Raw genomic sequence first — 25,790 nt, 5'->3', positions numbered from 1 at the left:
ACTGCCGCCGCCGCTTACTGCGGCCTGGGCTTCCCGCCGCCAGCATGCCGCATGCCTTCAAGCCCGGGGACTTGGTGTTCGCCAAGATGAAGGGCTACCCGCACTGGCCGGCCCGGGTGAGGCCGCGCGGGAGATGGGCCAGGCAGGGGGGGTGGGGCAGCAGGGGCCCCGGGCCTGAGGGATCCTTACAACAGAGGTCTGGGGGTCCCCGGGCCTGAGGGACCCGCGCAGCGGGTCCTGGGGGAATCCTGGGCCTGAGGAAGCCCGCGCCGGGGGCCTGGGGGTCCCGGCGCCTGAAGGACGCCGCGCTTGGGTCTGGGGGTCTCAGCGCGTGAGGAAGTCCGCGCGGGGGTCTGGGGTCCCGGCGCCTGAGGGAAGCCGCCCCGGGGTCTGGGGTTTGGGGGTCTGAGGGTCCCGGCTCCTGAGGCAAGCCGCGCCGGGGTCTGCGGTCCGGGGGCCTGAGGGAAGCCGCGCCGGGGGTCTGAGGGTCCCCGCGCCTGAGGGAGCCGTACCGAGGTCTGGGGGTCCCCGGACCTGAAGGAGCCCGCGCGGGGGTCTGGGAGTCCCCGCACCTGAAGGAGTCCGCGCCAGGGTCTGGGGGTCCCCGGGCCTGAAGGGGTCCGTTCGGGGGTCTGGGGGTACCCGGGCTTGAGGGGCTCCGCGCTGGGGTCTGGAGGTTTCCGCACCTGAGGGGGTCCGCGCTGGGGTCTGGGGATTCCCGGGCCTGAGGGGCTCCGCGCCGGGGTCTGGGGGTCCCCGGACTTGAGGGAGACCGCGCTGGGGGTCTGGGGTCCCCGCGCCTGAGGGACCCCGCGCAGGGGTGCGGGGGGGCCGCGGGGAGATCCAGAGCCAAGGGAAGTGGGGTTTGAGGGATCTGGGGCCTGAGGGGGCAGGGTTCAAGTTTGAAGGAGGTGGTGGTGTGAGGAGAGGAGGAACATGGGGCTTAAGGAGAGGAATCCCACTGATGGGAAGGGGGTGCGCGGCCTGAAGATGTCAGGTGGGGCCCCAGGCAGTGTGCGAGAGAGGGCTGGAGAGCGGTGCAGGAGGGGAGAGGGGTTGAGGGTTGAGGCTGAGGGGGTGAGGGAGGGTAGATGCCTCGGGTGGAGGGGGGCTGTGTTCACATGGTCGCTGAAGCGGAGAGGACTTATCTGATAATGTGGGGTGTCAGGGCCCAGAGCTTGGAGTGAGACTTGCTTAAGGGACCCTGGGAGCTGGTGCCCTTATGAGGACCCCCTCCCCCGTTCTCTGGTGGAGGAGGCCGGCTGGGTGTGAGGTTGAGGGAGATCTCGGAGTGGTCCTCCCTGACTCTTGTATCAGATCCTTTTCGGGCTCAAGCCCAAAAGAGAGAGCATCTGAGGGAAGAGGTTGAGCCAAGGGGACTTTGGGGATCCAGGGTAGAAGATGAGATCCAGGGGACCCAGATGGTCTGAGGGGTGCCGGTCTGGCGGGGTCCTGAGGGTGGAGGTCCCAGAGAGTGCATTTCCAGGCACTATCCCGGGCAGGCCCATGCGGAGGAGGGAGCTGGGGTTGTCATCCCCAGGTCTTGGGAATAAAGCTGCCCCAGGACCTAGGCTGGTGGAATATGCATGACAGGACTGAAGGAATTTGGGGGATGGGGGGTGGGAGGCCCAGGCAGCAGCAGGGGGCATGGGAAGGATGAGGCTGGAACTGAGGCCACGCGGGAGTTGCCGGGCAGTATTGCATTTCAGCCCCGCTCCCTGCTCGTTGGAGCCCCCCTCCCTCAGGGTGGGAGTACGGATCAGGGCATCCCGCAGAGCTGGGGGTCTGGGTGCAGACAGGCTGCCACAGTAGGCCGGGAAGGGACACTGACCAGGCCAGCAGTCCTGACAACCGTTGGAGCTGGTGCTGCCGCTAGGATACCTGAGCCTCAGGCGCAGAGGCGGGTCCGTGGTGAGGCTCGAGCGAACGCCCGGCCGGGAAGGCGTGGCAGGCTCCTTCTCAGGAGGTGAAGTTTGGGGAAGCTTCTGTGCAGCAGTGGGATGCTTGGGATGGATGCCCCATGCCCCCAACCAAGGACTTTGAAAAGTAGCCCAGAAAGCTGAGGAAGGAAGCTGGGTGAGGGGGACGGGAAAGTTCCAGTAGCCCCCAGGCATAGTAGAGGATGGGAAGAGATTAACGGGGACCAGAAAACTCACTTTAACCTGGTTTGCTCGGGCTTATTTTTGGGGGGGACTCTAGAGCCATGAAACTTTCCGTGCACTTCCCTTCTTTCGAGTGTACCAGCTTCCCCCGTCCTCGTTACCCCCTCCTGGCAGCTCTCGAAGCCCGGAACATTTCCAAGCACCGGATTGGAAGTGAAGGGGCTGCTAGCCTCCTGTGGGGAGGTGACTGACAGCTGCCGGGGCCCATGGGCCTGTAGGGAGAGGGTGGGACTTCCTGGATGCTCAGGGCCTGTCTCCTGCAGCCCACCCCCCACCCTCTGCATCCTTGGAGCTGCCAGCCACAGCTTCTGGGAGACCAACCACCGGATCGCCTTTTTGCAGGAGGGGTCCCGTGGGAGGGTCCTGGGAATGTGGAGAGGCTGAGCTTGCCCCACCTGCTGGCTGCTCAGGGCACCATATTTAGCTTTGCTCAGGTGAAGCACCTACCCTGGAGGCAGAGAAAACACTGGGGGGGGGGGGACAGGCATGCACTGCGGGGGGGTTTCCTAGAAGAATGCAGATGCCTAGCTGGAAGGTGATGTGTCTCCCTCAGTCAAAGGCCCCCTTCCTCCCAGCATGGCTTTCCCCAAGTAACTTAGCTGATTTCTTGGTGATTTCCTGGGTCAGGGGGTGAAGGTGTCCCCCCAGCCACGCCCTGACCTGCCTCTCACTGCAGATCGATGATATCGCCGACGGTGCTGTGAAGCCCCCGCCCAACAAGTACCCCATTTTCTTCTTTGGTACACACGAAACGTAAGTTTCTGCAGTTGGGGCTTGATTTTCCCACCTGGTGCCTCCTGGTGCCTCCTGGGTGGCCTGACTCACCTGGGACTGGCCCCATGGTTCCTTTCTCCAGAGCCTTCCTGGGACCCAAGGACCTGTTTCCTTACGACAAATGTAAAGATAAGTACGGGAAACCCAACAAGAGGAAAGGCTTCAATGAGGGACTGTGGGAGATCCAGAACAATCCCCACGCCAGCTACAGCGCTCCTCTGGTGAGTACCTGGGGATGGAGAATGACCGATGTGGCGTCTGTGGAATCCAGGTCATGCCTGGCGCTTGGCTACATTGGGCGCCACAGGTGGTCTCAGATTGTCTCATAGGAAAGGAGCAAGGGTTCAACTGCTGACCGTTCTCTTTCGGGGTGTGCTGGGGCGTCCTGGGCACAGTGGGGTGAGTAGCATCCCTGGCCTCACCCGCTCCATGCCAGTAGCACCCCACCCCCTGAAGTTGTGACCACCATACACGTCTCCAGACATAGACGAGTACCCCTGGGGTCATGGAGGGCTGGAGGGCCACCCCTGGTGAAACCCAGTGCTTACAGTTAGCTTGGATTTATAATAGCATTTCTATGGCTCTTAAAAAACCTTTTGTTTTCTTAGAAAAAAAGTTTTTTTCTGTCAGTGACGTGCCTCCCTTCCCCCTTACTGCCAGATTTTAGCCTTGAGAAGAGGCTGTGGTTGGTCGATGTGAGAGTTCTTGCATAGATGGGAAAAAAGTGCCAAGAACCACAGAGATGACATCTCAGTGGCAAATCAGTGTCAGGAAATGTTCAGGGAAAGATGGCATTCAGAAGAGTCGAAGTGAAATTCGTGGGAAGCTTCGGAAGGCTGCAGAAAGGCGGCAGAAAGCTACCTTGCTCTGGGCATTTTGGAAGAGATGCAGATGAGGGGAGGCTGGGCTGGGGTTCTCTGCTCTGCTCTCAGCCAGCGTGTTTTGGATCTCTGCAGGAGGCACAGGGACCCAGACTAGTCTGGCTTCAGGAGGGGTGGCCCGGAGGTTGGCTGGGAGGCCATGCCCACTGACTGCAGGGGGCAGAGCATCCTTGCTGGGGGAGAAGAGGGCCTGCGCCTGGCCTGTGGGGAGGGATGCAGGAGGCGCGGAGAGGGTCTGGTGTGTGTGAGCTCAGCCACCGCCGACCCAGTAGGCACTGCTCTGCGGCGGGACCGGCAGTGCGAGATGAAGCAGTCCCACTCCTGGCCTCCTGGGAGCTCACGGTCTGGGATTCAGGGTTTATCACCAGATGTTTCTTGAGTGCTGAGGGTTTGGCAGCCCCTTCTCAGGGGGCGAGGCTCACGTTTAGTGGATGTTGGTGGTGGTCTGCTTTTACCTCCTCAGATGGGTCTGGGAGAAGGAGGTCCCCCCCGCCCCACTTCTGCTGCCCACCGTGTCTCCCGGCTTTGTGGGTGAAGGGGTCGGAAGGTCTTCACGACAGTTGGTTCTGTGTGATCCTTTTCTGGCCCTGGCTCAAGTGCTGTTGGTTACATCCTAAGCTTATTACTGCTGGTGAATCATCACACCATTTAATATTTATTGCACGCCCACGGCTCGCTAAGTGCTATGTAGATGCCCGCCCTCGAGGAAATAAACTCAGAAATGGTACAGCCTTGACATTAAACTGGCCTGACACAGACTCCCCAGGTTGAGAAGTAGCTGTTAAGTGTGAGCGCTTGTCTTGCTGGAGTCTATGGCTCCAAACCGGACGTCTGTTTAAGATGCAGATTCGTGGGCCCCACCCGCGGAAGTTTGGCTTTCGGGGGCTCAGGCCTGGGACCCCTGAGGTGTTCCTTCCAACGCATCGGCCTAGGCATCAGCCTAGACGTTTCTGATGGAGCCAGGCCACAGGCACGCTTTCGGAAGCAGCTCTGTCCGGGTACCCGAGCGGTCTCTTTGCTCAGCCTTCAAGTTTCTTGTGGGAACGCAGACTTGCGGCACAAAATTGAAAAGATACAAAGGTGCGTAGGGATAGTGGACAGTCGGCCCTGCCTCCTGGTCACTCTGCTGCCATGCCCTGTCAGGATAACCGTAGCTGCTCTTTTCTTGTACGTTCTCTGAGGTTCTGTATTCATAATGAAATCTTATGCAACTTTTCCTTCTAAGGCATAGAATTCTAAATTTTGCTTATTGTCTTCCAAAATACATCTTTTAAAAAAATAAATATTTTTAATAACCTCTACACCCGTTGTGGGGCTCAAACTCATGACCCCGAGATCAAGAGTCGCACGCTCTACTGACTGAGCCTGCCAGGCGCCCCAAAAATATATCCTGAGTGTTGGTTTGCATGCAGAGAACAGACTCATTCTTTCCGATAACCTTAACTCAGCTGGTTCTTCCTCTAAGAGGGGACAGCAAGCCCTGTTTCCGCATCTCCTTGCCGAGGCGGGAGGTAGAAAGTGGTATCTGAGTGTGGTTCCAGCTTCATTGTTCTTTGGTCCACGCAGTAATCCTGAGAGTAGCCTGGGCAGGTAGCATCTTTCCCATTTTCCATATAAGCAAACTGAGGCCCAGAGGGACCCACTTAGAATCTGAGACCTCTTAGACCTAGACCAGGGTTTTTCAACATTTATGGCTACATCATTTTAGGGCGGGGTGGGAGGGGGTGCTCCTGGGCACTGTGGAATGTTTAACAGCATCCCTGGCCCCCACCGACTAGATGCCAGAAGTGCCCCGGTTTTGGCAGCCTCAGATGTCCCTAGGAATTGCCAAATGCCTCCAGGAGAACAAGAGTCATTTCTGGTTGAGAACCATTGACTTAGAAGGATCCTAGAAATGTATGCTTGTCCCTCGATAGAGGAAAAGGGACAGGGACCTGTGCACGGTTCTCAAGTTTTGGTGAAAGGGAGCTGGGGCTAAAGCCCAGGCCTCCCGTGTCCCAGGCCGGAGGAGGGCCCCGAGAATAATCTCTACCTTGGGTCTGGGGTTAAGAGCCCTGTGGTATGAATGTCGGGACCTGGGTTCGAGTCCTGGCTCTAGCACTTGCTTACTGTGAGCCTTGGGGCGCTGCATCACCTCTCTGAGCCTCAGTCTCCTCATTAGAGACGAGGGTCCTGGTGGTGTCAGCATCTCACAGGGTTGCTGGGGGAGCCCTGAAAGCAAACGGCACAGTGCTGAGCAGCTGATGAGATGCTAGTTGGGAATGAGGCCAGGCTGAACCTGACCTTCCCTTTCTACCTCAGTCACCCTCTTGATCCATTAAGGCAGTGAGAGAAATGAATCCTCAACCCCCCTCACCTGACCATCGGACTTGGGGTGGTTGGAGGTTGGCTGGCTCTTGACCTTTGTCTCCTGGTTCCTTTCTGTACCCCATGCTTCTCTTGTGTGGACCGGATTTCCCCAAAACTAGTTAGATCCCATGGGCTGACCCCAGGAGATCCACAGTTCCTGGCTTTATCTGCAGGCATAGGGTAGGGCCAGTCACTTACCTTCCCAGAGAGTCCATTTTTGCAATTGTGGGACAGACCCGTTCACCCCTGCTACCTGGGCAGATGTGAGGGGCACGAGTTGGACCCCAGTGAGTGGGGAGCTTGGCAGAAGCAGGAAGGGGTTATATCTATTTATTTATTATTTTTAAAGATCTTATTTACTTATTTGATAGAGACACAGTAAGAGAGGGAACATAAGTAGGGGAAGGGGCAGAGAGAGAAGCAGGCTTCCCGCCGAGCAGGGAGCCCAATGCGGGGCTCGATCCCAGGACCCTGAGATCATGACCTGAGCTGAAGGCAGAAGCTCAATGACTGAGGACCTTCAGGTGCCCCAAGGAGGGATTTTTTTTTTTTCTTTTAAAGATTTTATTTATTTATTTGACAGAGATCACATGTAGGCAGAGAGGCAGGCAGAGCAGGGGCAGGGGTCGGGGGGAGTAGGGTCCCTGCTGAGCAGAGAGCCCGATGTGAGGCTCGATCCCAGGACCCTGAGATCATGACCTGAGCCAAAGGCAGAGGCTTAACCCGCTGAGCCACCCAGGTGCCTCTAGGGGTTTTAATTAGCAGTAGCTGCGCCCAGTGGCCCGGACTTAGAGGCTAAGACAGACCTGGCTGGCCTCCCTCCTCTGTCACATCGTTGCTGTGATTCTGAGCTCTCGCTCCACCTTTTCCTCGGCCGCAAAATGAGGGTGACAGTTCGTACCCGGTGCACCCAGAGAGAGATGCGGAGCTTGGGGCTGGGGATTGCCCCAAACCAGTGTCTGCTCTTACTGCCATGAAGCCGATCCTTCTGCAGAAGAGCCGTGGGCCTCGTCACTTGGCCTCCAAGCTGCTCTGCTACCCCCGCCATGGAGAATGGGTCATGTCTCCCTGCTCCCTGCCGGGGCTGCTGTGAAGAGAACCCACACCCTGGCACGAGGCATGATGGAAGTCCACCGAGAAAGTGGGATTATCTCCCAGCGGTTGGGGTTCGGGCTCGACCTACTTAACTGTTGCACCCTTCAGTTTCATCAGCCATTACAGATCGGGCCCTTCACCGTTCCACAGCGCAGACAACAGGTTCTTGGAGCTGAGTGCAAGGTCCTGCCAACGCCTGGCCTTTATTTTTCTCACCTGTTACCTGTTAACCCAGCCACGTGAAGGCCGGGTGGGCTCGTGACCTGGAAAGGACTGGGGGCTTCCTATAAGAGGTCATGGGCAGGCTGGGTCCCCTCCCACGCACTCCCTCTGGCAGTCCCCGCTCTGGCTCCCACATTTCTGCTCTGAGTGCATTTCCACACTGATGTGGTGCCGGGACCTTGCCTCGTCCTCTCTCCAGTGCTGGCAGGTTCCTTCCCTCCTAGGGCCCCGGTTAAGCCTACGATTCCACTTCTTGCTTCTCAGTCCTGGTCTCAACTCATGCATCCCATTGGGGTGGCCCTGGAGGTCCTTACGTGTGCTGTCATTTCCTTCTTGTCCTCCCCACTTTTTTCTTGGCCAGTGTGCACGCACCACTCCGACCCACTGATTCCCTAGCTGTGATTATGCTAAGGGAAAGTGACTTCTCTTTTATTTTTTTAATTTAGGAAATTCACTATTTTAGCCATATTCCGCGGTGGCTTTTATTCATTTATAGTGTCATGTGATCATCTCTATTATCTAACTCAGAACATTCCATCACCGCACAAAGAAACCCCCTCCCCATTACCTGCGACCCCCAATTTTCCCCAAAGCCCCTGAGAAGTCTTTTTTTTTTTTTTTTTAAGTAGGCTCCACACCCAACATGGGGCTTGAACTCACAACCCCGAGATCAAGAGTGGCACGCTCCACTGACTGAACTGGCCATCCGCCCCACCCCCGAGAACTGATCATCTATCTATTTCTGTGGATTTGCACATTCCAGATATCTCACATAAATGGAATCCTGTTTGGTCCTTCGCCTTGCTTCTTTCTACTGAGCATGTTTTGGAAGTTCATCCACGCTGTAGCGTTCCTTTTTATGGCCGAGAAGCATTCCTTTCTGTAGCCGTCCCACGTTGTGTTCATCAGTAGATGGCTGTTCGCCTTGTTTGCAGATAATGTAGCTTTAAAAAGTTAATGTAGCTTTGGGGGCGCCTCGGTGGCTCAGTGGGTTAAGCCTCTGCCTTCGGCTCAGGTCATGATCTCAGGGTCCTGGGATCAAGCCCCACATCAGGCTCTCTGCTCCGCGGGGAGCCTGCTTCCCCCCGCCCCCAACCCCTGCCTGCCTCTCTGCCTACTTGTGATCTCTCTCTGTCAAATAAATAAATAAAATCTTTAAAAAAAAAGTTAATGTAGCTTTAAAAAAAAAAAAAAGAGGGAGAGAAATCAGTTATTCAGTAAAGAGGTACCATGGAATAACATGATCAGGTTTTACATGGACTTAGCTGCACTGGGTGCCCCAGGACTGTCACGGCAGCCTCCCTCATGGCGCTTTGTAGCTGTGCGTTTCCTTGTCTGTCCCCTGTTAGCGCGTGGGCTCTCCGAGGACAGGGATGCCGTCTGGCTCGCATCTAGCTCCGGCCCTCAACACAGGGCCTCCTGGGCTGTGCGTTCCATAGCGTGCACTGAACGGAGTGATGGCTAAAGATGCCCGGGGCTCATAGGTTTTCCTCCCATAAATGTCAGACATTCAGAACAAGTTCAGAAACTGGCCCAAGTGAGCCGTGGGGCCTGGCCATGGTTGTGCCATCTGCCAGGTCCCCTCAATCCTCCAGGACCCTGTATAAGCCCTGACCAGCCCGCCAGCCTTTCTTCTGCCCCGTCCTATCTCAAGGCGCGGTGGCCACACTGACCTCGCCGATGTCTCGGGGCAGCCTGCTCTCATGCCGTTGGCGGCTTTCCAAAATTTGTCTGGCCCCTGCCCCTTTGCATGTTTGGGACGACTCCTCAACTAAAATGTCACACCCTCCAACGTTCCCCCCACAAAACAGCACTTCAGAATACTCCTGCCACTTCATGCCCGCCTACCTCTTCCTGATCCCCCAGCACCCATGTACCAGTGCTGTCCTCTATCCCTCTCCTCTATCCCTGTCCCCAGAGTGTGACTTTATTCTGCTGCATCGTCCCCTGTCGGCCTCTGCTCTGGGGCTGTAAGCCCCCCCGGGGGCAGGGATCATACTGTGCTTTCTTGTGTGGGCTCGCTGCCTACCCTGCACGGTGCCTGGCGCAGGCCCTGGCTCACGCCCCGACTGAGTGCGTCCCGAGCCCGGCACAGGGTGAGCTGGGAAAGGGTGCCGTGTAAGCGTTTGTGTTTCTGTGGCTCTTGTTGCCTGAGCGAGCACACTGGGTGACACAGAAATCGCAGTGCCTGGCAGGTCAGGCCTGGCGGTCCTGTGTTCATGACGACGGGAGGGTTAATAAGAGGAAAGCCAGCTCTGGTGGCCTTCTGGCCAGTCTGGGCACTGTCTTCAGTATGTCACATCCCACTTTTGCCTCATCCTGGCCACAGCCCTGTGAGGCCAAAGTGGTGCCATCCCCATTGCTCAGCTTGGGAAACGGAGGCACCGAGAGGCCAAGTTACTGGCCCCCGCTGCACGCGTCATCTCGCCTTCCAGCCTCCATTTTCGGAGCTTTCTGGGCTGCAGGTTCCCAATGTGGAAAGTGAGGAGGCCAGACCCAGACATTTGAGACCCCGCATGGGTTCTGTCCTCTGGGTCACCGTCCTGGTTGGGAAATGCACCCCAGGCTGATGGTGACTCACGGTCTCTGCCCCCTCCTGCCCCCCAGCCGGTGAGTTCCTCTGACAGCGAGGCCCCTGAAGCTGACCCGGCAGGCGGGAGCGAGGACGACGAGGTCCGGGGGGTCATGGCCGTCACAGCCGTGACCGCCACAGCGGCCAGCGACAGGATGGAGAGTGACTCAGACTCAGACAAAAGCAGTGACAACAGTGGCCTGAAGCGGAAGGCCGCAGCCCTGAAGGTAGGGGTGGGCCAGGAGCTCCCAGCCTCGGGGGCAGCCGGCAGTCCAGCCACGCTCTGGCCTTTCCTCCTCCCCCACGAGGCCTCTAGCAGCTTACACTCCTTGCCCTGCCCTTTTTGTTTTTAATACACGGTTTAATCTGATATATTATTTACTTTTATTTGTTACTGTTGTACACGCGTCATCTCATTAACTTTTGTAGTATTGCTCAGTAGATATTACTGTTTCCACCTCGTAGATGATCATCTCAGGGAGGGCAGTGCGCTTAGCGTGGCTCTCTAGTGTGAAGCTGAAACGCTTTCTTGTATTAACGCGACCTTTTACTCAATACCAGCCAGACTGAACAGATAGTCACGGAACTGGAATGCAGGCCCTTGCTCTTGGCCTTTCCCTCCCAGGAGCTTCCTAGCTGAAATTATGCCCTTAGCCTGAATATGCAGTTAATTTTTCTGCATGTTTAACATGCTTTTTAAAAATTGAGATACCGTTCACATACCACAAAACTCCCTCTTTCAAAATACGCAATTCACTGGTTGTTAGTACATTTGCAGAGCTGTGCAGTTACCACCACTGGCTAGTTCCAGAACATTCCCTGACTCCAGAAGAAACCTTGTCCCTGCCAGCAGTCATTCCCCCCAGCCCCCCCGAACCCCCTTCCCGTCCATGGCTGAGCCTGGTCTGGACATGTCACACACGTGGACTCACAGCCCGTGGGGCCTTCTGTGTCTGGAATCCCTCCCTGAGTGTCGTGGGCTCAGGGTCCGTCCCCAGGGCAGCATGTGTTGGGGTCTTGCTCCTGTTTGTGGTGGAGAGACACTCCCAGGGGTGTGTGCTGGACGTGTGTGTATCCGCTCATCAGTGGACAGACATCTGGGTTGTGTCACTCCGGCTACCGTGAACATACTGCTGAGCACGGGTGTGTGCAGATTTCTGTGGGGACGGGAGATTTCGGTTCTCCTGGAGATAGGCTCTCTCTTGCCTTGTCTGTCTTTTGACTGCTTTTAAACATTCGGGAGCAGAATGAAAGAACTATGATTTATCATCAACTTCTTTGACGTAGTAAGGCTTTCCTTTTATTATTTGTAAAAATAACATTTGCTTTCGGTTCCATTCATAAGGATCAACCACGCTTGTAAGTTGTAAGATGTAAAAAGCGTGGAGAAGCTAGTGGAAAACGCCCACGTTACGTGGCAGGGCTTCCATGCCGAGGACCGGACACACCCTGTCGTGTTTCTCCGTGATCCCGCGTGTGCCTCACGCGTGGGGTGGCTGCGTGAGGCCCAGAATTGGTGATCACGTACACACTCTGTGTGTGAAATCCTGAGTGTTTCTTTGGCATTAGGGACGATATCAAGTCATGGTCTTCAGTGGTTGAGAGGTAGTATATGACGTGCGTGATCTCTAACCAATATGTTATTAAGAGTGTTGGGCATTTGGCTTTTTCCCCAGTTTTCACAATATGGCGGCATCATTTTTTGAAGTTCCCCATTACCACTGTTTACAGTTACCGGGGACGTTGAACAGAAACATGTAGGAAACCGCGCCCCCTCCCCCCACCCCTGGCCCCCGACCATGCCACCCCTTAGGGGTAAATCCCTATTTGTAAGTCAGTACTTACTCAGATGGGTTTTTTTGGACGGTGGGGGCGGGCAGTTTTGCATTAAACAGGTCTAAGTTCTTATTACAACACCCTTTAACCACGCCAGGGAGAACTTAAGAGATTGAGACCTTTTCCCTGGTAGCCCTGTGACACCAGCACGTCGCAGCTGTCTTCTGCCCAGTCTGTGAGAGGCTGTGGTTTTCCTGCCGGGCCAACTTTCTGGGTTTTTCTCTTCAGTTAACATTCACTTGTTCGTGTGTTTCTGTGGACCCACATGCTGCTCTTCTCATCGCTCCTCTGAACGCTCCATGGCAGACCCTGACCCCAGCCCTGGTGGCTCATCACTCCCTGCCACCCCAACCCCCTGGGTTCTGTTCTCTCGGGGCTTCCAAGACTCGCTGCTCCGGGCCCCTCCCCACCGCCTCCCCCTGCACCTCATGTGTGGACGTTGGGAGGGTGGGTCCTGGGTCGTCTTCATCCCCGTGATCCCTGCCTTTTTGTCTGGGGAACCAGGCCATGTCCCAGCTTGAAACGCCCTGGAACTGCCTCAAGAGTCTTGACGGAACGGGAGCTGTCGGAACTCTGGATTCCCCAAGCGCCTGGGTTGAGAGTCCTGTGCTAGCGGGCTGGGAAGGGGGAGCACGTGGCACCCCGAGGCCACAGACCGCCTCTGCCCCAAGAGGGAGTGGGGAGTGTGCGGTGCACCCGGCTTGGGCTCGGCCGCCCGCGAAGTGGGGCCAGGCTCCGGGCACAGCCCGTGCAGCCCTGTGGGTCTGGCTCCAGCTGGGCCCCACCCCAGCCCTTCCCTGCCCGCTCACCAGCCACGCTGCCTTCCGTGCACGGGGCTTCTTGCTTGCTGTCTCTTCTGTCCCTCCATCTGTCGCTCTTCCCACTGGCCTCATGGCGGCTTTCTGTGACTGCCGCCCCCATAGAACAGTAACCTTAGATTCACACGGAATGTTTCAGTTTGCCTCTCCTGACGGGAGTGTACGGTGTGTGACCTCGTAGGGACCTTGTCTCTCACTGGTGTGTCACTGAGTGGACAGGTGTGCCAGCCGCCCTAACAGAGTAGCACGGATCATTCGTGGAGGCTGGAAGTCCGAGATCAAGGTGTCAGCAGGGCTCGTTCCTTCTGAGGCCTGTCCTCAGCATGCAGGTGCCCTCCCAACCTCGCACGGTTGTCCCTGCGTGTGTGTCTGTTACGAGAACCGGTGCATTTCTTAGGTGTGACAAAACAGGGGAGGTGTGATGTAACTCCACAGTTGCCGGCTAGAAAGACCCGGGTGTCCCTCGGTGAGATCGGTCTCTACAGCTCGGTTCTCTCTTTATAAAAATTCTTCCGTTGGCCTCTTTGGGTGGATGTGAGGGAACGCGGGAACCCCGAAACAATTCAGGCTGTATGTGTGCACGTGTGCATATGTATATTTTTATTTTTTTATTGAGGTGAAATTCACTGTAAAAAGTAGCCGTTCTACAACGCACCGCTTAGTGGCTTGTGGTCCATTCCCAGCGTTTGTGCAGCCTTCACCTCTCTCTAGTTCTAGAATGCACATGTATGTTTTTCTGGGGAAAGCATACTTGGTTTGGTTTTTCTTTCATTTTTCTAAATTGTGCTAAGGTACACGTAACGTAAAATTTGCTGTTTTAACCGCACAGCTCAGTGGCATGAAGCACACTCACACTGTCCTCCAGCCACCCCCACCTTCCGTCTCCAGAACTTTCCATCTCCCCACACAGACACTTTGTCCCCATGAAGCACAGACTCCCCACCCCCTGCCCCAGCCCCTACCCCCTCCTCTCTGTGTGGATGGGACTCCTCTGGGGACCTCCTGGGAGTGGGGACCTGCGGGATGGGTGCTTCTGAGCCTGGCTGCTCTTGCTGAGCACAGTGTCCTCATGGTTCAAGATCCATGGTTTTTATTTATTTATTTATTTAAAGATTTTATTTATTTATTTGAGTGAGAGCATGAGAAGGGAGAAGGTCAGAGGGAGAAGCAGACTCCCCGTGGAGCTGGGAGCCCGATGTGGGACTCGATCCCGGGACTCTGGGATCCTGACCTGAGCTGAGGGCAGTTGTCTAACCAGCTGAGCCGCCCAGGTGCCCAAGATACGTGGTTTTTAACCAGATCCTCAAAAGGGTCCCTGCTGCCTTCCAAAAGTTCGAGAACCTCAGCTCTTCAGAGTATGAAAGGCCAAGTGGGAGGGAGCTCTGCCAAGCACATAGGCTTTCTGACTGTGGATCTGTTTGGGCTGCTCCCTTGCTAGATGTCAGTGTCAAAACGAACTCGAAAGGCCTCCAGCGACCTGGATCAAGCCAGTGTGTCCCCATCAGAGGAGGAGAACTCAGAAAGCTCATCTGAGTCAGAAAAGACCAGTGACCAGGTGAGCTTGTGGCTGGCTCTGTGGGAGGGTGGACACACGCATGGGAGCCAAGCAGCGGTCAACCAGGGGGCCCACACTCAGCCCCCTTCTCTCTGTTCAGGACTTCACCCCCGAGAAGAAAGCTGTGGTCCGGGCACCTCGGCGGGGCCCCCTTGCAGGACGGAAGAAAAAGGTAGAGGTTGTTCGTTTCATTGTTTTGTTGTTTGTGGTTTTGTTCCCACCTGCCTGCCTGTGGGAAACCCTGAGAGATCCTCTCCATGGTCACCAGGCAGTGTGAGAGTCAGTCCTTTTTGGAGGAGGGTAGGTCATAGGCTACAGGGATCCCCTGGGCCCGCCATCTTCCACCTTCACCTCTGCTTCCACTGATGGCTTCAGCTCATAGTTTCTGAGCTTGGTGTGTGCAGAGCACTTCCCTGGAGCTGAGACCGCCGAGACACCATCGCTCCTGAGAGGAGTGTGGAGGCCAGTTTGGGAAACGGGATGCTAGAACGCTGGCCTTGGAAGGGAGTGAAGTGCTCTAGGCCGTAGTTTGTAGTTGGAAGAGCTCTAACCATTGGAAAAGACAGTAGCTCTCCTCTGCCTCCCCCACTTCACCAAGGAGGAGATGAGGCCTGGGGATATCACATGCCATCACTGAGCCGGACCATCAGGTGGCTGCAGGCACATCGGGGGCTGCCTGTGATTCCTGACCAACATGAAGGGTTTCTATGTGGAGGCTGTGTGTGGGTTGGGGGCTGCAAGGGGCACTCTCCTTGGCCTGCGTTCTTCTCACCTCTGTGCCCACCTCTCTCAGAAGGCACCTTCAGCCTCCGATTCCGACTCCAAAGCAGAATCCGACGGGGCCAAGGGTGAGCCAGTGGCCGTGGCCAGGTCAGTGCCGTCCTCCTCCTCCTCCTCCTCCTCTTCCTCCTCTTCCGACTCAGATGTGTCTGTAAAGAAACCTCCTCGGGGCAGGAAGCCAGGTATGGTCCCAGCGGTGTGCCTCTCACCTTTGGCTGCCGGCGGGGGGGGCCTGCCCTGTGGGAGAGTGCCCGTGTAGACCGGGCCACCCCTTCCTCTCCTGCAGTGGAAAAGCCTCCACCAAAGCCCCGCGGGCGGAAGCCGAAGCCCGAGCGGCCCCCGACCAGCTCGAGCAGTGACAGGTGGGTGAGCAGCGACCAGCGGGTCATGGGCCAGGGTTGTGTGGCTGGGCCTGGCCCCGCAGCCCTCTGACCAGCCTGCACCCCCAGTGACAGTGACGAGGTGGACCGCATCAGCGAGTGGAAGCGCCGGGATGAGGAGCGGCGGCGTGAGCTGGAGGCCAGGCGGCGCCGGGAGCAGGAGGAGGAGCTGCGGCGGCTCCGCGAGCAGGAGAAGGAGGAGAAGGAGCGGAGACGCGAGCGCGAGCGCGGGGAGGCCCCACCTGGGGGCAGCGGGGGCAGCAGCGGGGATGAGCTTGGGGACGAGGATGAGCCCGTCAGGAAGCGTGGCCGCAAGGGCCGGGGGCGAGGACCACAGTCCTCCTCCGACTCGGGGCCCGAGGCTGAGCTGCAGAGAGAGGTGCGTACCATCGGGGTGTGTCCTGGGCTCTTGGGGAGGATCTGGTGACCGAGGTGCTTCTTCCTCACGCCCACCCCTTCCAGCAAGTCCGTTCCTGACTCCACACATTCAGTGAGCACCAACTGCATGCTGGGTGCTGTGCTGTGGCCCAGGGTGTGGGAAACAACCTGAGATGCATTCCAAAGTGTTCATTGCTAAGGACAAGAATGCAGGGTCCGAGGGCAGGAGCTGTCGGGTGAGGTTTTCTGTTTTAGGTAGGGTAAATCCTAAAGGCTTTAGTTGAGAAGGTGTCATTAAATAAGGATTGGAATGAAATGAGAGGTGGTGTAGGAAGGTACTCGGGGAATAGCTCTCTAGGCAGAAGGCATAGTCTGTGCAAATGTCCTGGGGCAGCACTAGGCCCGATGTGTTGGGGGACTAGCCAGGAGGCTTGTGTGGCTGGAGCAGAGTGGGTGAGGAAGAAAGAGGGAGGAGGGGAGGGAAAGAAGGGTGCAGGGCAGATTGTGTGGGGGCCTTGGGAATCGGGGTGAGGACTTGGGCTTTTACCTCAGTGAGTAAGAGCCCTAGAGGGCAATGGGCAGAGGAGCAGGAGTTGACGCAGGTGCTCACAGGTGCCCTCTGGCTGCTGCGCGGAGGGAGGGAGGGAGTCTGAGTGAGCGACAAGTAGGTAGGAGGCCTCTGATGACTTGGCGGTGACCATCAGGTGCCCTAGTGTCCGACAGGCCTGTCCGCTTCCTGCTCTCTGGTCCTTGCAGCCTGCCTGAATCTGAGTATGCCTTTCCAGGCCTGTCACCTCCTAGATGGTGCCCTATGTGATGGGAGGACGGGGAAGCAGGGCAATAGTCTGTTCTCTCCCTGTCTCTCTTCCTTTGATCACAAAACGGGGACCAAGACCCCTGCCACAGGAGAAGTGTGTGCGGTGGGGCTGCCCCACCCACCGAGGGAGTGGTCCTTTTAGGGTCTGAGAAGCCGTTGCCTGGGGACGGACTGGACACCAGAGTCCTTCTTCCTTCCCATCCTGCCTGTTGCACCAGTTCCCAGCAGTGCAGAGGTGGTGGCGGGAAGTGTCAGACTATCTCTAAGGAGGAGAGCCCCCACTGCCCGCCATTCCAGCCCTCCCTCTGGCCACTGTAGGCAAAGAAGGCAGCAAAACAGTCACAAAGCACAGAGCCCACGAGGAGACCCAGCCAGAAGGAGAAGAGAGGGCGCCCCGAGGAGAGGCCCCGAGCCAGGTCAGCACTCGTTTTGCCTCTCCTCCCACAGCTACCTGGGGACCCACCTGCCCCGTGCTAGTTAGTCCCTGCAGTTCTCAGCCTCCTGGGGACCCATTACCCCTCACCCCTACGGGAGCAGCGTTTCCAATTCCGATTTCCGAATTCAGCCTTGGAGATTGATCTGATCCGAGTGTCCCATTCTTGGGGCTCCATCGGCTCACATAGGAGCCAGTGCTCCAGGACCGTGATCCTGCCCCGAGCGGCACCACGCCGTATCTGTGGTCGTCACACTGAGGGTGCTCTGGCATCGGGGTGGGGGAGCCAGGGCACCCGCCAGAGATGATCCACCTGATATCAACAGTGCTGAGGGGAGGGATCGTTCCCCAGACCTGTGGTTCTGAGACTCCTCCAAGTCCCACCAGGGCAGGGGACGCAGCCCCTCTTCCCGCTGCTGGCCAGGTGAGATTCCAGCATCAGTGAGGGGACCTGCCTGTGGGAATTTGGCAGCTTCTGCCAAGTAGAAGGTCGCATCCGAGCCGTGGCAACGGGCCTTCGGTCATTGACGGGTGTCAGATTGGGCCCCTTCCACAATTTGTTCACTTGGGTTTCTGTTAAGTCCCCGTTTATTCTCAGTGGTATGTTCATAGTGATGAACAAGTGATGAAACTTGATATCGTTTGCCGGCTAGAAGCAGAGGAATCCCTGGCCGCCATCCCTGGTCACTTCAGCTGACTGCCTAGACCAGATCACAACAGGCCTTACCTCCTCTCCCTCCAGCTCCCAGGGCCCCCTGAGGGTCTCCTTCCCAGTGGCTGCGGGTTCCCCACCGCACAGTCGGGAGACGGCAGCGGCCGGGGTCGGGTGGCTGGTTGGCGGTCCAGGGCGGGACTAAGGGGTGTGACTCCACAGGCCTGCGAAGGTGGAGCGAACCCGGAAGCGGTCAGAAGGGTTCCCGCCCGACCGGAAGGTGGAGAAGAAGAAAGGTGAGGGGCAGGTCGCTGGCGGGAGGCTAAGCCAACGAGGAGCACGGTGCTGGGGCAGGTCCCCAGCCAGCTCTGACGAAGGGGTCGAGGGACTCGGTCAGGTGTAGGGGGCCAGGCCAGGCGGCCCCTTCGGCGCTGCTCAGGCCCAGGTGCTGCATTCTCTCCTGGTTCCAGAACCTTCCGTGGAGGAGAAGCTGCAGAAGCTGCACAGTGAGATCAAGTTCGCCCTGAAAGTGGACAATCCGGTGAGGCCCTCGTTGCGGCACTGAGGCCACATCGCAGCCACTTCCTCTGAGCCAAGCAGCCCCCCCAACCCGACCCTCCTGTCTGGAGCTCCCTTAGAAGTCTCAGGAAACTGAGGCAAATCCAGGGTCATTGTTCTCCTGGGTGTCGGCCACAGAGGGCCTGGGTTGGCCACCTCGGGTGCACTGCGTGGCATGACCACCAGGTGGTGCGACCCGACCGCCGTCCCTGGGGTTCCCTTGGCACTCCGTCCTCCGCCCAGGGAGCCCCACGGGGCCCCCAGGGTCCCTTCAGCTAGATGCTATCCCTCCTTACTCCCCTCCCCACCCTGCAGGACGTGAAGAGGTGTCTGAATGCGTTAGAGGAGCTAGGGACCCTGCAGGTGACCTCACAGATCCTCCAGAAGAACACAGATGTGGTGGCCACACTGAAGAAGGTACATGGGAACCCAGCAGTAGAAGGGGCTGGTGGCAGGCGTGGCAGGGGTCTGTCTGCCCAGGGAGCCTGGGTTCCCAGCCGCGGCAGCCCTCGCTCCGGGAGGACGCCAGGGTGCTGGCGGGCCAGAGAGCCGGTGCTGCCAGGGGGGCCGCGCCAGGGGCGGGTCTGTGGCGGGGGTGAAACCAGCCGCATCTCCTGAGCCAGGCCTCTTGCGGGCCAGATCCGCCGTTACAAGGCCAACAAGGAGGTGATGGAGAAGGCTGCAGAGGTCTACACCCGGCTCAAGTCTCGGGTCCTGGGACCAAAGATTGAGGCCATCCAGAAGGCGACCAGAGCCGGGCTGGAGAAGGAGAGGGCCGAGGTGGAGAAGGCCGAGGAGGTGCTGGCCGGAGAGGAGGCTCCCACGGAGAGGGCGGAGGTCGAAGCGAGCACTGGTGAGCAGGGTAGGACTTCCCTGGGCCTCAGGCGCCACTTGGCACCAACCCCCACGGCCAAAGTGGCATGTTTCTGCTGGCACTCTGCATGCCTGGCTGTGTCCCCAAGGTCTCCGGGGCCTGGTGCGTGCACGTACCTGAGCTGCTCATAGACGCTCAGAGCCAGACAGCATGGGAGGCTGGGTACGTGTGTGCAGGCCACGTGCGGGAGCGCTGCTGGGACAGGCCTGGGGTTGGAGAAAGAGGGTGTTTCCCACAGGGTCAGTGGCCCTGGTCCCTGTCTAACGGGAGGGTGGTCCTTCCTCCTGGGGTCATGTGATGCCCACGGAGCTGCGAGAGGTGTTCAGCTGAAGCCTCAGCAGCCGGGGGGACGGCCTGCAGGGGACACCGCCTTATTTCTGTCACGCAGGCTTCTCCCCCATTACCCATGGCCACTCATTAACTGGCTCCTCCCTCTTTAGGCTTTTGTGTGCCTGGCTGACTGGGAGGCATAGGGGTGGGGGGATGTGGGTGCAGAGGACCAGAGCCCTTGAGGCAGGTGGCGGCTCCTTTAGGGCTCCTGGCCCCAAACCAGCGGGCGGGGCTACAGGATCGCATGAGCCTCTCTCCCGCCAGATCTCTCAGCCCCAGTGAACGGCGAGGCCATGTCCCAGAAGGGGGAGAGCATGGAAGACAAGGAGCAGGAGGAAGGACAGAATTCCGAGGAGGGGCCGGGGTGTGGCTCCTCCGAAGAGCCATTACACAGCGAGTGAGTATCGCCACAGCTGCAGCCGTCCTCCTGACGAGGCCTCTGCTCTGTGGGCTGCTTGTTCTGGTGATGCCGCCGCAGGGACTTGTCCCACATGCCGGCCTCCCACCCCCACCTTTGGCGCTGACCCTCAGGTGCCCCATCGAGGGAGCTCCGCAGCTCTGAGCGGCTCTGGGCCCAGCCCCTGGGAGGCTGGCTTCCTCCTGGTGCTGTAGGAGCGGGCGCAGCGGGCTGCTTGACGCTGACGTCGCCGTGCTAAGGACCCTGGGCCTGCCTGGGCCTGGCAGGGCCTGGCAGGGGTCCGGCTGGGGCAGCGTTGGGGGGTTCCGGCTGCGGGCTGCACTCCTGGGCGCTGGGTCTCCACTGGCAGTGGAAGGCCCGAGTGCTCACCCCCACCCACATGTGCTCCCACCAGCAGCGCACGGGAGGGCCCCGAGCTGGACGTGCCTGGGAAGGAGCGGCAGGAGCGCGCGAGGGGGAGGATGGACTCGGAGTCCCTGGATGAGGAGGACAGCTGAGCCCTGGTGGCCAGGCCTACCCGTCGCACGTAGATGCCCCAGGCCTGCCCCGGCCCCCGCCCACCACCCACGGAGCAGAGACCTGTTGGGGAAGCACCATGCTGTCCCTTTGTATCTGTTCCCTGGGTTGTTTTTCTGCCTAACTTCTGTGATTTCCAACAAACATGAAATGACTATAAAGGGTTTTTTTAATGAAAGTCATTTTTATTGGTTCGGTTTTCTGGGGTTGCTGGTGCAGCTGTCCAGGGACAGAAGGTTTAAGCCACAAAGTCACTGTTCACAGCAAATGTGAACTCGGTTCTGACACTGTCCCTGCCCGGCATGGGCCTGCAGGGCCGGCGGTGAAGGAGAGGGGAGGTGGGAGGCCGTTTTAAACGTAACGAAGGTTCAGGCAGAGGCTGTGGTCTGATTCTCGCGTGCGGCAGCCCAGGGCCCAGACACTCTCGCAGGGCCTTGCTCCCCGTTCCTGCTCCTAGCCGGGCTGCCAGTGAGACCCGGGTCCCCCGCAGAAGCCGCTTGGGGCGCTGAAGCCATTCAGGGTTCGGGGGTTGCTGTGGGCTAGCCGTTGTCCTTGATGTTCAGAGGGTGTAAGCGTTGGGGGGCAGGCCTTGTTCCGTGACCTTGGACAAGTGTCCCTCCCGCTCTGGGCTTCTCGTTCCTCACCTGTAAAGTGACCCCAGGCTCCCAGGGCCGGCACAGGGATTTGGACAGTGTGTACAGTCCCGGGCCAGGCACCTGCATCAGCAGCGGCGTCTACTGTGTGTCCGCCCAGCCCCGGTCAGGTGCCTCCGTCTCAGCCAAGGCCGTGGTGGGTGTGGGACTTCAGAGCCTGGCGGCCCTCTGTGTGTGCTGGCTGGGTTGAAGCTCCAGCGACGGCTCAGTTTGCACGGATGGCTGTGCGCCCAGCGCCTCTGCCTGTGACGGAGACTGAGGAGGGTCAGGCCCGAGGGGCTTCATGACCCGTCACACAGGTCTCACCATGGCTGGGAGCCAACAGTGACCCTTTGGGGAAGGCTGGCCTCATGTCCTGAGCTTGGAACACCCCATTGTTTCTGAGAAGGGGCTGGTATGAGGCGCCTCAAGCCTTCCTTGAGGGAGGGAGGGAGCCTGATGGGGGGTTGTAGGTTTGATACAGGTTCCGGGAAGCGGGGGCTTGCTTGGCTGGGCTCCCCCCAGCTGGAGGACAGGGGAGGCCCAGTGAAGGGGAGCCTCAGCTTCCCCACGTGCCACCCACCTTGCGTGGCTGCCCTGGGCATTTAGGGACAGTGTGGCCGGGAAGGAGGGGACCCTGCATGCTTCCCGGCCCCTGTTCTTCAGCCTGGGGTGGGCGTGGGACCGCGTTGAGCACATTTTGTCATATACCCCCAGGGCCCCATCCCCCACGGGGGAGCCCTCTCACTTCTTCCTCAGCCCAGGGCCTTGGGGACCACAAAACATCAGCTCTGGGGGTGGGCCGAGGCCCAGTCCGGTCCCCCATCCGGGCCAGCGCGGCTGTTGCGGCTGCTGTGGCTTCACCCTCTCAGAGCCCCTTGGCCGCACTGGACGTCAGCAGAGACGGTAGGAGCCTGCGCAGGTGACAGTAGCATTCTGGTTCCTTCTGGTACGTGGAACACGGTTTGCTGAGGGCCGGGTGTGTGCTTCTGGAGTGAGGATGGGGCTCTGGGAGCCCAGGGTGGAGGAGCACCAGCTACACCGGTAGCTAAAGGACCCAGGTTGGGGTGCCCCAGAGATAAAGGGAGGCTAGTGGAGGCTGCTGAGTGGAGAACCTTCTGGACCTAGGGATGTTTCCACTTCTCCTCCTAATTGGAGAGCTTGCTTGAGACCGTCAGGGGAAGGCCCTCTGTCAGCCGTCTGCGCAGCCCGGGGCGCCTAGGCCAGGAGAAGGCCCAGTGGTGCTTGGGAAGAAAGGGTGGACGGCATAGGCGGGGCCAGAGCTGGGTGCGTGGCATGGCCAGACTCAAAAGTCCTCCGTGCTCCCGTGGGTGCCAAGCAGCACCAGCTGGCAGAGTCCAGACCTTCGGGGAGTTGGAGCTGGTTTGGGGCTGGGGAGAAGGCTCTACAGAGGGCTCTGTGGGCAGGAGGGACCTACAGCTGCTGCCCAGTGGGGTGCAGGGCAAAGGGCCCCACGAGCCAGCAGAGCGGCGGGCCGTGCTGCACACTCTCCAGCATCTGCTCCAGCTCCCGCCAGGCTTGGCCCACCGCCCCGCGGCTCTGGGCCAGGCGCTCTGCCGGCAGCTCTCCCATGGAACCGGCCGAGGAGACGAGGCCATAGAGCTCACAGAGGCCGTGGCGCGCCCGCCCAACCTGCTGCTGGAGCTCAGAGGGGAGGCCCTGGAGGCTGGAGGCCAGGGTGCTGTAGGCCACGTGCAGCTGCTGGATGAGGCCGCAGGCCCTGGACAGAGCCCTGGAGTCCAGCACCTGCGGGGGAGGTAGGGGTGAGGTAAGTAGGGGTTGAAGAAGAGCGGGGGCCATGCCCCTTTCTTACATACCTCTTGCGGAGCACCTTCCTCCACTCTGCTGCTCAGCCCCTGGTCCACCCATGACTGGCCTTCTGGAGCCTGCTTGGCTTTCTCAATCTAGAAAGAGTCCAGCAGAGGAATTATGGCTTCTCAGCAGGGTCCTTTCACACACTCTCCCCTGGGGACATTCCTGGGGCTGGCCCTGGAGCCTCGTGTCTAGACCTTTCCATGGCATGGTGGAAAAGCCACAAGTTTAGAGCCAGGAATGGGCAATAGTCGCTATTCTCTGAGCTTGTCAGAGACCAAATAACAAACTGTCACTTCCCACCTCAAAACCCTCCCCTGGCTCCCCAGTGCCCTTTGGATAAAATCCAGCTCTTCACCATGGCCTGCATTGTTCCTTGGGACTTCCCAGACCATGTCTCCTGCTGACATTTTGTCACACTCTGCTCTGGACATGCTGGCCTCATTTTGTCCTCTAACCACTTCCAGCATGCTGTTGGCCTCAGGGCCTTTGCACATGCTGCCTGCTCAGCCTGGAGCATGCTTCCTCTGGCCTTTCATGTGGTGCCCATCCAATCTCGGCTCTAGGTTGTCCTCCAGATAAGACCTTCCCCAGCCACCCAGTGCAGTGGCCCTAGTCCCTCCTTGTCAGATTTCATTAGTCTCCTTAGAGGCACGTAACTGTCGAGTTATCACAGATGTTTGCTTGTTTGCTGTTTTATCTCTCCCCTGGGTGGAGATGAAGCTCTTTTGGTAGCTTTTCTTCCTTGATCGTTGGGTCCCTGGCACATAGGAGCCTCCCCAGCCCCACCACCAGTTAGCTGACCCATCCTCATTGTCCCAGCAGCTCGTGGGAGGACAGCACATGGGCCAGGTGTGGACTCCTAACTTGTGGTAGCCCTCCTAGCACACCTTGCCGCGACTCCCATCTGGGGCCGCTAGTCACTTCCAGGTTCCCCCGTCTAAAACCAAGCTCTCACTGTTCACTCCCAACCCACTTGGCACCCCCTGGGGTCCCCTACTAAAAATCTCCCACACACAGTGCCTGGCTGGCTCAGTTGGTGGAGTGTGTGGCTCTTGATCCTGGGGATGAGTTCGAGCCCCATGTTGGGTGTAGATGCTACTTAAATAAGATACTTTAAAAAACTTTTTAAGGGCGCCTGGGTGGCTCAGTGGGTTAAAGCCTCTGCCTTCGGCTCAGGTCATGATCCCAGGGTCCTGGGATCGAGCCCCACATCAGGCTCTCTGCTCGGCAGGGAGCCTGCTTCCTCCTCTCTCTCTCTGCCTGCCTCTCTGCCTACTTGTGATTTCTGTCTGTCAAATAAATAAATAAAATCTTTAAAAAAAAAAAAAAAACTTTTTAAAAAATCTCTGAGGTGCTTTAGGGTCCCTCTTTCTTGAGCCCCACATCTAGCCCGCCCACAGACCGTGGCAGCCCTGCTCTAGAGGCACATCTGGGACACGGGTGCCTCTCGCTGTCACGGACACTAGCCCTGAGGCCCCATCGTGTCATTTGCCAGGATTTTTGTGAAAACCTCACTGACCTCCCAGGTCCAGCCTGTTCTCCCTTAAGTAGCCACAGTGACCCTCTAACAAAAACCTCTGTTGGGTCAGGCCGGTCCTCTGTCCCTGAGCGCTGGGTGGGGGCTGAGCACCATCCCTGGCCCCGCCCCCTCGAAGCCAGAAGCACCTTTGCTCGCAGTCATGACAGCTACAGATGCCCCCAGACATGGCCCAGCGTCCCAGGGGCCTGATCATCCCCGTCTACACCTCACTGGATTAGACCAGTGGTCTTCAAACCGTGGCTCAGCAGAGAACCCGGGGCCCTAATTGAACACACAGTGGCAAGGGCACATCCCAGGGATCCCGACTGAGGCAGGATGCCCGGGCTCCTCACTGCACATGTAAGTGAGGCCAATATATCCGAACACCTTAAACCTGTGACCTTGGGAACCGGGAGGTGCTCAGAGCTGGGGGTCCCTCACCATCTGCATGCAGCCCAGCGCCGCCCCCGCCCCCCAGCATGAGTGGCAGCTGTCAGCGGTGCGTCCAGATCCCCGGCCACAGTCTCCACACGTGGCTGGGGGAACCTGGGGAGCTATTCTGAAGAAGGGGCCGTGGGGAGGGCGAGGCTCTTACCAGCTCGAAGGACTCCTCCAGCTGGGCCAGCGCAGCCCGGGCCTGGAATTGGCCGTGCTGCAGGTGGCTCAGGCCGTGCTCGAACGCCCGCTGCCGGAAGCGGGGAGCCAGGTCGCCCAGACGCACGAAGTAGCTGCCGCGGTCAGCCGTGAGCACCTTTGGCCCAGGTTCGGAGGCAGCAAGCTGAGCTGGAAAGGAAGACGGGATTCCTCAATCCAAGAGGTCCCCGGAGAACCCAGGGCTTGGGTTTTACAGAAATCCAGCCCCGCTGGGAGGTGGGCCCAGCTGCGCTGTTCTCACCTTGCTCCTCGGCATCCATGGGGCAGAAGATCTCCCCCAGCTCCCCCAGCTCGTCCCGCAGAGTCGCGAAGCTCATGGCTCCTTCGTGTCCTGCATTCTCCCTGCCCAGGGGGGCCCCGTGGGTGCCTGTTGCCACAGCAGTGGCTTCCCTGGCAAGGTCCAGGCTTGTGCAGAGAGTGTCCGGGGCACTGGATAACCCAGAGGACAGAGCCTCCTGGGGTCTCAGGATGGCCTGTTCCCCGCCATTGCCTGCGGCTCTGTAACTGGTGAGTCCACTCCAGACACTGTCCTGGGTACCGGGGAACCAATTCTGGACGGTTTGCACTGCCTCTTTGGCCACACTCCCTGCTCCGGTGAGCCCAGTGGACACTGCATCTTTGGTGCCCGTCAGGATGGCCTTTGATGTGTCCATGCCAGTGTGGGCAGCTCCTTTGGCGACATTCATGGCACCAGTCACACCACTGCACACGGTGTCCTTGGTGCCCGTGAGGACGGTCTTGGTGGTGTC

General features: G+C 58.7%; 2 protein-coding genes across 4 annotated transcripts in view; one reads left to right on the top strand and one right to left on the bottom strand.

Moving 5' to 3' along the window:
* Window positions 1–20,576, top strand: LOC111161699 (HDGF like 2). 2 transcript variants are annotated; one of them, XM_022525530.1, is made up of 16 exons: window positions 1–116; window positions 2,839–2,915; window positions 3,019–3,157; window positions 10,091–10,282; window positions 14,148–14,264; window positions 14,365–14,436; window positions 15,058–15,226; window positions 15,331–15,406; window positions 15,494–15,803; window positions 16,938–17,035; window positions 17,927–18,000; window positions 18,175–18,245; window positions 18,578–18,679; window positions 18,902–19,115; window positions 19,731–19,863; window positions 20,282–20,576. In XM_022525530.1, exons 1-16 carry the CDS (start codon window positions 45–47, stop codon window positions 20,379–20,381), a joined length of 2,016 nt encoding a protein of 671 aa, XP_022381238.1. In that variant the 5' UTR covers window positions 1–44; the 3' UTR covers window positions 20,382–20,576. The 2 variants fall into 2 exon arrangements, with proteins under 2 accessions (XP_022381238.1, XP_022381237.1); XM_022525529.1 differs by having other exon boundaries at window positions 20,279–20,576.
* LOC111161700 (perilipin 4) overlaps window positions 20,572–25,790 on the bottom strand; it is a 13,372-nt gene continuing 8,153 nt past the window's right edge. For both annotated transcript variants that reach the window (XM_022525531.1, XM_022525532.1), the window contains exons 5-8: window positions 25,283–25,790; window positions 24,983–25,170; window positions 22,871–22,957; window positions 20,572–22,799 (exon numbers count right to left, since the gene is read on the bottom strand). In XM_022525531.1, coding sequence (XP_022381239.1) covers window positions 22,467–22,799; window positions 22,871–22,957; window positions 24,983–25,170; window positions 25,283–25,790 — 1,116 coding nt within the window. In that variant the 3' untranslated portion in view covers window positions 20,572–22,466. The remainder of the gene's footprint in view (window positions 22,800–22,870; window positions 22,958–24,982; window positions 25,171–25,282) is intronic.

This window comes from Enhydra lutris, unplaced genomic scaffold, assembly GCF_002288905.1.
Source record: "Enhydra lutris kenyoni isolate GAN:26980312 unplaced genomic scaffold, ASM228890v2 scaffoldscaffold86, whole genome shotgun sequence".
NCBI lineage: Eukaryota > Metazoa > Chordata > Mammalia > Carnivora > Mustelidae > Enhydra > Enhydra lutris.
The sequence above is the reverse complement of the archived record's forward strand: the minus strand, read 5'-3'. Positions and strand labels throughout refer to the sequence as shown.